Source organism: Oncorhynchus nerka, linkage group LG22 (assembly GCF_034236695.1).
Source record: "Oncorhynchus nerka isolate Pitt River linkage group LG22, Oner_Uvic_2.0, whole genome shotgun sequence".
NCBI lineage: Eukaryota > Metazoa > Chordata > Actinopteri > Salmoniformes > Salmonidae > Oncorhynchus > Oncorhynchus nerka.
This window is the reverse complement of record NC_088417.1, coordinates 78,218,117-78,230,467: the sequence shown is the minus strand read 5'-3', so window position 1 is coordinate 78,230,467 and position 12,351 is coordinate 78,218,117. Positions and strand designations below refer to the sequence as shown.

General features: G+C 43.6%; 1 protein-coding gene across 1 annotated transcript in view; it reads right to left on the bottom strand.

Moving 5' to 3' along the window:
- Window positions 1-3,114, bottom strand: part of LOC115105782 (amyloid protein-binding protein 2-like) — a 30,333-nt gene extending 27,219 nt beyond the window's left edge. Inside the window, exons 1-2 of the mRNA XM_029628159.2 lie at window positions 2,739-3,114; window positions 2,317-2,405 (exon numbers count right to left, since the gene is read on the bottom strand). Coding sequence (XP_029484019.2) covers window positions 2,317-2,405; window positions 2,739-2,876 — 227 coding nt within the window. The 5' untranslated portion in view covers window positions 2,877-3,114. The remainder of the gene's footprint in view (window positions 1-2,316; window positions 2,406-2,738) is intronic.
- Between the last annotated feature and the right edge of the window lie 9,237 nt (window positions 3,115-12,351).

Sequence of the window (12,351 nt, the reverse complement as noted above, 5' to 3'; positions counted from 1 at the left end):
TCAGACTAAGTGACCCGAGCTGCAGCCAAGGTCTAAAAAGTCAACGAACCCAAAACTCAACCCAAGGTTGAAGACAAATAAATATTTTTCTACCCATGCTACTAATGAGTAGCTGTGTCTAAGCAGGTGAATTCAAGCCAGACCACCTAACCTCCACTACCCATCGAATCGTGGTATCTACACTGTTTCATTCCTACGCTGTGAGCCCTGAGCTACAGAGCTGTCTGACCAAAAGGACACTGACATTGTGAGGACGACCAGAGAGTTGCGCCTGAGAAGTGCTTCATTGAGAAGCCTAAACGACCCACGCGGAGCTTCCCATCTGATACCTACCACACGTAATTACATCATTATATTCTGGCCCATAAGAGCGGCAGTTTGGGGCAAGGCTATGGTTAAAATAAGCATAGCTGACAAATGCACCCAACTATATATTTCTCTCGTGTACTTTCTCTTTTTCTCCCTTTTAAATCCCCATTTTGGGTGACACGCGCCATAGTGTGTTGGCCCGATATACTAAGTTCTAATCAATAGCCTAGACTGTGTGTTGTGTATGTGTATCTTTTATCATCATTTTAGCTTTCTAGTAAATAAATACTCAACTAAGATTGGTGTGGTACGAACTCATTGGTGAGACCCGGGTCCGTGCAGATTCCCGGATTATGCGACGTTCAGAATGACACTGTAGAGGAAACTGATTAATTAGCGACTGTGGTAAAAATCGATATTCTCATATTCTTAGAGTTAGTTTGTGAAATAGAAACTCAATAAAACTCATTTTCCCATAGTGCCCCAGGTTAATGAGTTAATAATTGCTTGATTCAGTTAATCACGCAATTAGAGACCTTTAATCATTCGATAAGCAACAGTCGTCACATTAACTAATACAACGTCGCAACACTAGCAAAGGAGTTTTGAAGTTGAGGGTGCAAGTATTCATGAAGTTTGGCAATAAGGACAAAAACTTGACATATTTAAGAATATATGCCCTGATATCGGTAGCTGACTTTAAAAGTTTGATTAAACAGTGAATATACAATCCCAAAATCAGCTCCAACATCAGCTCCAACTGTCAATAGTAAAACAAAGCTTAAAACGATGTTCGAGTGAACCCTGAATACAGAAAATTAACAGTGAAAATCCAAAATAACAAACAATGAATACAATAATGTATATTAACATCCTAAAGTGGCAATTTTCATTAACTTTAAAAAACAAAAACATATTCATTACACATTTTCTAACCTTAAAAAACAATCATACCCATCTTTCAAATAAATAAACCTGACCAGCAGTAAGGGCACAAGAAGACAGTGGAGTGGTTTCTCTTAGTTGGGCAACCTTTTCTATTCTACTTTTTTTTCCTATTCTACTTTTTCATTGCTTGATCTCCAAGGGGAGGCTATTCCATAGACAAATGTCTGCATTGAAAAAAAAAGTGCTCCTCGCAGTACTGTTAACTCTTGTGATTTTACAAGACATAACACTAGCTCTGGTATTGTAACTGTGCTGGTTATAGACCATATCAATGTGTTTTTTCATATAACTTGGAGCAAGATCATTTAAGATGTCAAACATATGATTGAGTTTAAGTCGGTCCACTCTGAACTCCAAAGGCAACAAGCAGGACTACCTATTGAAGTTAAGATTATCCTCTTTTCAACATTGTTTTCAAGAGTGTTTAATCCCGATTGCTGCTGACAGGCATGACTGATGGACCACGTCAGTTTGCAAATTGGCTAGCTAGCGAATAACAGATCATGTCAACATGGTCAGTTAAAAAGCTAACTTTCAGGTGATAAACTAGATGGATATATCCACATATTGTTTGATTTATTTTCCGTCTAGAGTCGTGATGACAGAAGTCCGACTGACAACATTACCAGGACTTGCCGATGTCAGGATCTTTCCAAAAGCCTAATCTCTGATGAAGCAACCTAAATGATAAATGGCATAAATTTGTTTAGCTAGATACATGCCAAATGGATAAGTTACCCTCACATATCTGAAATTACATGATCAATTGATGTTTACTGATCATGAAAAGCATGCTGTTACTTGCTGTATAACTCTAATAGAGCTAAATGTGGAATAAAATTAAATTCATAGATCTGTCTATGCTATTCAAGAGTTGATTATATTGAAACCAAATAGACCTAGTTAAAAAATGTATTTAACAATTCCTTAAACATCACGCAGTTGTCAATGGTTTTAGCAGAGCCAGGGGTCTCCATGCCCCCCAGCAGCCAAATGGAATGCTCTACACCACATTGTGACATTTGATTGATAATGACCTATACAGAACCAAACAAGTACCTTTTATCAGATGCCCGTAGAACTTTGGCAAACACCTCCAGTTCACAAAACTCTCCCCCCAGTTGGCAGAGCCGACCCTGCTGGTACAGCTGGGGAAACACGAAAACAGGTTATGAAAGCAAAAAAAGGACAGGCGTGTCAGAGAATGATTATCAACATGTAGAATTTGTCCAAAACACAATGTTTTCACATATCACAACATAGGATGTTTAGAGACACTCCCAATTAAAATCATGAACACATGTGCTACTATTTAGGACTTCAGCAATAAATGCACTTTTAAGACATGTTAACAAACAATTTGTCGTCAGATGACTATTGGTATTTGCTTTGCAAAGCGTTTGATAGCCAATGTTAGCTAAAACGAGTCACTTCTCGCGAACATTACGTTATATAGTTAGCAAACTAGACTGTGAACGTACCTTGTAATACACATCAAATTGAATATTCTCAGGGATGCAACGAATATCCCTTCGCGATCGACTGTAATTGTCCACCACTGCTGATATAGCAGTGTTGTACAGAGTCTCTGGGATCCATTCGAGCTCCAATGCCGCCATGTTGTTTTCCTTTTCTACAGCAAGCGACACCCCCTCTCGATCTACCGTAGCTAGCTAGCTAACCACCTTGCCAAGTTTGAACTCCTTTTTCTTGTACCTTCTCATGTAGCAAAACAGTTTTGAGTCTGTCATCGGGTTAAGCACCAGCATTAACTAATCATAGGCCATGTTCCTAAGAGGATACGCACTGAGCCAGTCCCATCAGACAGAAACAGATGTTTCACCGGATGTATACATTTGAAGCATCCGGTTAATGTAAACACTCACACAGCTAAATAAATAAGTACTTCCAGGTCAAATGTTTTTTGGACTCTTCAAAATAATTCCGTTCTGCATACATTGTAAATTAATAATTAGGGTAAAAATTATAACTTTGCACAATTGTCGATATATTTCGTACTAGTTATAATACAAATAAAATTCCAAGTATTTCTGTGATTTATAAAAACAGTATTTATATATATCTATCTATCTACACACACTAAATTTCAAAGGTTTGTCCATGTTTAAAAAAAAAAAATGTACATTAAAATAACATCAAATTTTTCAGAAATACAGTGTAGACATTGTTAATGTTGTAAATGACTATTGTAGCTGAAAACGGCCTCTGTACATAGGCGTACAGAGGCCCATTATCAGCAACCATCACTCCTGTGTTCCAATGGCACGTTGTGTTAGCTAATCCAAGTTTATAATTTTAAAAGGCTAATTGATCATTAGAAAACCCTTTTGCAATTATGTTAGCTGAAAACTGTTGTTCTGATTAAAGAAGCAATAAAACTGTCCTTCTTTAGACTAGTTGAGTATCTGGAGCATCAGCATTTGTGGATTCGATTACAGACTCAAAATGCCCAGAAACAAAGACCTTTCTTCTGAAACTCGTCAATCTATTCTTGTTCTGAGAAATTAAGGCTATTCCATGCGATAAATTGACAAGAATCTGAAGAGCTGGTACAATGCTGCATCCTACTCCCTACGGAGGACAGCGCAAACTGGCCCTAACAAGAATAGAAAGAGGAGTGAGCAAGAGGACAAGTACATTAGAGTGTCTAGTTTGAGAAACAGACACCTCACAAGTCCTCAATGGGCAGCTTCATTAAATAGTACCCACAAAACACCAGTTTCAACTGGTAAAGAGGCGACTCCGGGATGCTGGCCTTCTAGGTAGAGTTGCAAAGAAAAAGCCATATCTCAGACTGGCCAATAAAAATAAAATATTAAGATGGGCAAAAGAACACAGACACTGGACAGAGGAACTCTAAACCAAGAGAGAAACGACAACGAACAGTTCTGTCAGGTGCAGAAAACACTAAACAGAAAATAACTACCCACAAAACACAGGTGGGAAAATGCTAGCTAAGTATGGTTCCCAATCAAAGACAACGATAGACAGCTGTCCCTGATTGAGAACCATACCCGGCCAAAACAAAGAAATACCAAAACATAGAAAAATGAACATAGAATGCCCACCCAAATCACACCCTGACCAAACCAAAATAGAGACATAAAAAGCTCTCTAAGGTCAGGGCGTGACAACCTCACTCTGACCATTTTACTCGCCCTAGCAGAGCTGGTTCGGCTGTTTTCATGTTATCCAGAGCGTTGGTGAGTGTAACTACGCTGCTGGCAACAATTTACTATTTTTTGCCAACGTTTACTGACACCGGCCATATTCAACTGGTGTTGAGTGTTCAAAAATTCATCAGTTATTCTGTGCTCTGGCACAGGTACACTCAGACGAAAGTGCTCTGAAATTGGAGTAGATAGTCCGAGCAAATTAACAAATGCACCTAAATGTCCATTGAGAACGCACATTGACTATACCACTAAGCTAAACTAAGAATGACAGCAATAATCAGGTCAATAAACGTTTTTTAGTTAGTTAGATAACATATAGTCAATATACTGGGAAGTTCGATGTATTAGTAGCCAACAAACGTTAGGTAGCTAGCTAACATACCGGTACATACTGCTGTAATGATATACTACGCGGTTTGTAAGGATAGCGTATCTAACAAATTGTCAGCCAACATAACATAAGGTAACTTATTTGAAAAGTCATTACATTGCTCAACATTTTCTTAACATTTGTCATAATTAGTTAAAGAAATGAATTTGTATCTGCTCTCATTGGACTTCAGCTGCATATTTTATGCCATTTTCTTCAAATCGGAAAACGTTGTGAAACCACACCCATTTTCGGGAAGTATTGCATTATGGGCCCTAAAAGCACAGAAATAGCGAATTTAGAATTCAAGGCACATTTAACCAGCATCGCTACCACAGCATTCTGCAGCGATATGCTATCCCATCTGGTTCCCACTTAGTGGGACTATCATTTGTTTTTCAATAGGACAATGACCCAAAACACACTTTCAGGCTATGTAAGGGCTATTTACCAAGAAGGAGTGTTGGTGCTGCATCAGATGATCTGGCCTCCACAATCACCCAACCTCAACCCAATTGAGATGACGTGGGATGAGTTGGACCGTAGAGTGAAGGAAAAGCAGCCAACAAGTGCTCAGCATATGTGGGAACTCCTTCAAGACTGTTGGAAAAGCCTTCCTCGTGAAGCTGGTTGAGAGAATACCAAGAGTGTGCAAAGCTGTCGTGACGTGACTTTCATTAATCTGATGATTGCTATTTAGTCAATCCACTAACTATGTTTAATTGTTACACAATTAAATTAATCATGTAACAGTTAACTCATTTGGATTTTGGGGTACCACGGAAGAAGTTGTTTATAGAGTTACCATCTCCCAAATTAAACTCTAAAGATATAGTTATATATTGATAATAGTCACTTATTAATCATTACCTTATATCAGTCTCATTCTAAACGTCGCAGACTTCTTGAATCCGCAAGAACCCCAAGCATTTTCTGATTATTCAGTATTACACAAATTGATTTAATTATTGATTTACTAACTAAATATTAACACAGCATACACATACACACTTACATGAGACAAAAGTCCCCAGTGGACTGACAAGATATGACAGCTTGTTACACAGAGATGGAAAAGGGGTTGGGGAAAATAGAGAGATAGATAAAAAGGGACATTTATCATACATTTGGAAAATATGCTCACAGTAACCATATACCTTACACACAAGCCGCCGCCCATTTGGGTAAGACACATAATGTATTCACACGTAGATGTCTTTGTTCATTGTCTCTCTGTTGAAACCAATCAATCCATTTATGGGGAATGGCTCGATGGGTGTAAGGCTCTGGTTGTTCACCAGAGGTCACAATGTCTTTCTTCTTAGTTGTCCGGTCTCCAAAGGTGATGAGCTTCTTGCCTCTTTTCTCGGGTAGATAGTCAAAGTTCTAGATCCATTTACATCTGCAGACTGTCAAATGTTCTGGTCTAGTGAGTTTATCTTCTTCAACTCGTGTTGAGTTTCAGAGTTTCTAACCATTTCAATGTGTAGCTACAGCTGCACGCTTTCTGGTCTGGGAGTTTCAACCATTTGTAACGTTTAGCTCACGCTCCACGTCTGCTGGTCTGCTAGGTGAGGTCTTAGTGAGTCCTTTTAAACACTCTGATCGAAAAGGGTGGTTCCATCACACTGACATGCTCTTCTGACCTCATTCGGGGCATGGCTTAGTTAATGTGCAAAGAATGTGAACACTATGATCTCGTTAGAAAACTAAAATCACATTCCTATTTTACCAACAATTATTTCATCGTTCTTCATATTGTATTATTAACATCATATTGGATGGAAACTTAACAGCTGAAGGGGGTTTCCTTCCTAAGTTACAGTATTTGGTTCATACAGTTTTTAATAACATCACAAAATAAAAAGCAATATGACATGATTATTCTTTAGTCCCCACTGACAATTCTTAACATTCCAATCTTAGAAATATTGTTCCAAAGTTCACTCTTTGGACGTTAGAGTTTTTGGGTGGCAAAATGTCTCTGTAACAAAGACATTCCAATCTTGATACTAAAAAGCAAGAGAGGTTTCTCTGCTGCATAAGGCTCACTATTGGCGCGAGGTGTCATAGACCGTCACAGCCCCCCTTCTTCCGTGGGTGAGAGGGGTCTGGTCATGTAAGCCAATTGTCAAGCTGATCTGAGGTCTTAGATCCTTAGCCAAGAGAGTCATGACATCTGTCATCAAGGCAAAGGGTGGCTACTTTGAAGAATCTAAAATATATTTGGATTTGTTTAACACTTTTTTGGTTACTACAAGATTCCATATGTATATATTTCAAGCCTAAATGGTCAACAATGTTTTTTGAGTGTGTCCTCCTATAATTTATTGCACCAAACACAATTTTCTGTACTTTGTGTCAGAGTAAAAGGGGGGGGACCATTCTACTCAGGAGCACTTATAGTTTCCAAATACACAGAGTTTACACCCAGAGGAGCATCGCTGCTCATTCTGCGGCCCTTAAAGTGTGACCTATCATCTGAAATGCAATACGTTTTCAAATTGGACATCCATATTGCACCGTACACAATTATCTGTACAAAACAGATGACTTTGAACAAAAAGCTAGTCATAGGAAGTGGACTTTAACTGTGATCAAACAACTTAATGTGGGGAGTATGGACACTATATGGTACAAATATAGCAATTTACAGGAAAAACAATTGATTGTGTGTCAATCTATTCACTAGAGTCCCTAGACTACAAAACAGATGAGTTTGAACAAAATGCTAGGTCATAGTTAGTGTTGCTAGACTTTTACTGTGGTCAAATAGGTTTGTGTGGGACTCCTGGACAAGTTATGGTACAAATATAAATCAATCTATCATTCATGTTACTCGATATTTATATGAGTGGCTGTAGAAAAATACCTTCATCAAGATCTTTGATTGTGAGGTCTGGAATGGCCTCAATCAGGTCCAGCAGGACATCCTCCTCAACCTCAGTTTGGGAATCATCAAAAATGTGCATTTGTGCTGCAGAGGGCAGTCCAAATCTATTTTGGACTTCAAAAAAGAGAGACTAATCAGAATACAGAGAGAAACGTCACCAAGGTGGCAACAGAATGGGTCTGACCCAAATCAAGCCCAATGGTACAATTAAGAAAATACATCAGACAGTTCATATATTCACCTTGATTGATGAAATCTCCATAAGAGAACACAGGCTGCAACTTCATGAACTTCTTGCATTTTTGGTATTGGACAACCAACATGTTACACTGCACTCCTACAAAATGCAATTACACACAATGTCATATTTCAGTTAAATTTGGTTGCAAACATTTTATGGTGTAGCTGTACATATAGAAACAAATCGAATAGAAAAATACTTATTTTCCACCATAATTTGCAAATAAATTCATAAAAAATCCTACAATGTGATTTTCTAGGTTTTTTTCCTCATTTTGTCTGTCATAGTTGAAGTGTACCTATGGTGAAAATTACAGGCCTCTTTCGTCTTTTTAAGTGGGAGAACTTGCACAATTGGTGGCTGACTAAATTATTTTTTGCCCCACTGTATAATTTCTATTCATATGAGAAGGAGTGAAAAGGATTTGCCAGTAGATTGTTGACGTGATTCATGATGATGACTGCTAGCTTGCTAGCTAAGATTTTGAAAGTATGATGTTGACATCAGCCTTATCAAAGCTACGGAAGATACAGTGGTGAGGTCAGCATGTAAATCTTGGTGGGGCAAACAAAAGAAATGTGGGATGCATGCCAACAAAGCCACAACACAACACTAAACAATACATTAATTGCACTATGACGATGCCAAAAGGTGCCCACAAACTATCAGGGCCTACATAAAGCTGTCCCAACACCTTACCACTGCTACAGTTCATTCAGCCTCATTTACTGCCTATGGTCTGTTCTTACATATAAACAGACAATGAAATCTCTTACAATATTCAATGATTACATTTCTCTAAAACAGGTTACAGGCAAACAAGCACACGCCGGCCACGAAAGACGTGTTTACAATACCGCGTTGAGGAAAATAGACCAGATTATTAGGGTGAGGCACATGGGCTACTAACAGCTTACTACACAACATACACATAGTATTACTTTATTAGCTACAGTATACATATCTCTCTGGCATCATACATAATTTATGAAGCAGTATAAGACATTTTTGGACTCACGTTGTTGTGATGTGCTTGAACAGGAAAGTGGCGCGGCGGATTCTTCATGGGAAAATGTTGTTATCAAAGAGAAAGACGACAGATTTACAACAATGAGTTAAATGACTGTTAAAACGCATTTTCCCAGCGGTACCTCGTTTTTCCCAAGTTCCCAGTTCCCGTGAACTCACAGTTTGCCACTGATTCCTTTCCAAATCACTCATTGTTGAATTTGCGATTTTGAACTTGTTGTGTAATGTTTATGTTCAATGTTCGATGAGCACCGAGATGTTTTATCTCTTCATATGACAAGGATTGAAAAGGATTTGAGTGTCGACTTAATTCATGGTGACGACTGCTAGCTTGCTAGATAAAATTTTGAAAGTATTGTAATGACCTGACTAGATCATAAATGAACAATTGTCCAGACAGAGGCTTGAGTTTGCGAATTGACGGTTTATTGAACCAACTTTACACAGGCTACTGTTTGGGCCGTAGCACACGCCAAATAGATGACAGATAACCCACAAGCCAATCGTGACCTTCTCTTGTGAAGCCCAGACGTAAGAGAGAGAGAACAAAGGCTGAACCTGGTCTTAACTTCCAATGCCCAACCCCCCTCCACGCCACTCCGCCAACCACCAGGATGCCCGGCATCAGAACATTCCAGGCATTCCCGTGATTGGCAGATAGCAGGTTGATTGACATGTCGGACCCCGCGAACACCGGGTACTGGTCAGTACAACACAACCACCTCCTAGCCTAGCACATAACACACAGCTGTCTGTGCGGGTCGCTACACAGCCCCCCACCACAAAGTCCCTCGTCCCGAGGGAACAAACAAAGTCTCTGAAGCGACCCGGAGGTCTCCTTTGCCTGCGTGGCCGTGATGGTCGCAGAGTGCCCCTCTGGGAACCAGGGGATGAAGGCAGGGATATGGGGGACAAGGAAGCGGAACGGGTAATACAGTCCGTGGTTCTGGGGAACCACGCGGTGACACAGGGGGAGACAGGGGGAGTGGGCTGTCTGGAGCCTTGTCTGCGGCACCTGAGGGTGGGTGCCTGGAGAATGTCATTGCCAGAGAGGGGAATTGTGGGGGTTCCTGGGGTTTGGGGAGAAGAGGCCCCTCTGTATGGGGCTAACCTGTCCCGGTGCAGTGCCACCTTTCTCCCCTGGGAGGAAGCTGCACCCGGTACACAACCTCCCCTACCCTCTCCAGGACACTGCAGGGTCCCACCCAGTGACTGTCCAACTTGGGGCATCTGCCTTTTTCCTTAGGGGCTGTAGACCCAGACCAGCTCCCCAGCCACAAAGTGCCTTCCCCGGGTGTGCACGTCATAGTTCCTTTTCTGCCTCACACCTGCATTCACCAGCTGCTCTCTGGCGAAGGTGTGGGCTGTCTCCAGGCGGTCCTGGAGTCTCCGGGCATACTCCGGCCCCGGAGGAACATGAGGGCTATCCAGGGGCCGACCAACGCCATCTCCGCAGGGGTGCGGATCTCTCCCCCAGCATGAGGAGGGCAGGCGTGCAGGAGGTGGAGTCTTGGACAGCGGAGCGGCATGCCATGAGGACCATAGGCAGGTGCTTGTCCCAGTCACGCTGGTGTTTGGAAGAGACGATGGCCAGCTGCTGTCCAAGCGTTTTGTTGAAGCGCTCCACAAGGCCATCACTTTGAGGATGGAGAGGAGTAGTGCGGGTCTTGTGCATACCCAGCCTCTCACACATGGTGGCGAACACACGGGACTCAAAGTTTCTGCCTTGGTCGCTGTGGATGGACTCTGCAGCTCCAAACCTGCTGAACATCCCCGCTGTCAGGGCGTCGACGATGGTCTCTGCCTCCTGGTCAGGCAGAGCATAGGCCTCGGGCCATTTTGTGAAATAGTCCATGGCCTTGAGCACCCAGCGGTTTCCACTGTCTGTGGTGGGGAACGGCCCAACTACATCCACTCCCACCCTCTCCATGGGAGCCCCCACTGGGAACTGTTGGAGCTGAGCATGAGAGCGGCCTGGGGGGCCCTTTCTCGCTGTGCAGTTGTCACAGCGGCGACAAAGTCCTCCACATCCCTCTTGTGCTGCCCCCAGTAGAAGCCCTGACGGAGACGGCGCAGTGTTTTTGTGACCCCAAAGTGTCCAGTCCCCACCCCCCCATGAGTACTCTGGAGCACAGCCTCCCGCAATGCTTTTGGGACCACCACCTGCCACCTCTCCTCTCCCGTAGCTGACTCCTTCCATGCCCGCTGTAGCACGCCATCAGCCAGCCGCAGTCTCTCAAACTTCGACCACAACCCTTTGGTCGCGAGTGAGAGCGCTGTCACCTCTTCCCATGGTGGCCTCACCTGCGCCTCTACCCACTGTAGCACTGGCTGTAGGTCTGTGTCCCGTCCCTGCTGCTGCCGCCATTCAGCCACGTCGACAGTCTGCAGCTCACAGCAGACAGGCCCGCTCGCCCGACACACTGTGGCACAGACACCCTCCTCTGCCCGCAGCTCTCTCTCCCGTCCCTCTCTCCGTTCACAGTGGCGGCAGCCGTCTGCAGTACAGGGCCGACGGGACATGGCGTCGGCGTTGGAGTGGCGTGCCCCTGCCCTGTGCACCACCGTGAAGTCATACGGCTGAAGCTCCTCCAACCAGCGTGCCACCTGCCCCTCTGGCTCTCTGAAAGACATGAGCCACTGGAGAGCAGAGTGGTCAGTCCTTACAGTAAAGGGCAGACCACCCAGGTAGTACTTGAAGTGTTTGACGGAAGCCACAACAGCCAAGAGCTCCCGCCGGGTGACACAGTAGCGGCGCTCATGTTTGTCAAATGTTTTGCTGAAGTACGCCACCACTCTCTCCCCCCTCTGGCCCCACCTGGGCCAGCACCCCACCCATGCCCACATTGCTCGCGTCTGTGTCCAGGATAAAGGGCAAGGTGAGGTCAGGGGGCGAGCACGGGGCCTCGATCAGTGCACGTTTGAGGGTGTTGAACGCCTCCTCACACTCCACTGTCCAAGTGAAAGCCTTGTCCTTCGGCAGCAGGCGGTTCAGTGGAGCAGCAATGCTTGAGAAGCCCCGTACAAACCTCCTGTAGTACGAGGCCAGGCCCAGGAAGCTCTTCAGCTGACGCTGGTCGGTGGGGGTGGGCCAGTCTCTGACAGCCCCTACCTTGTCCTCCATGGTGCTGATCCCCTCCTTCCCCACTCGGTGGCCCAAGAAGGACACCTCTCTCCTCATGAAGTGGCACTTCTCGGGGTGGAGCTTCAGACCTGCGGCAGCCACCCTCTCCAGCACACGCCGTAGCGCCCCCAGGGCTGACTGGAAGGAGCTGCCATGGGCCAGGATGTCATCGAGGTATACCAGACACTGCTGTCGGGGATGCCATCCAGCACCCTGTCCATCAAACGCTCAAAAGTAGCT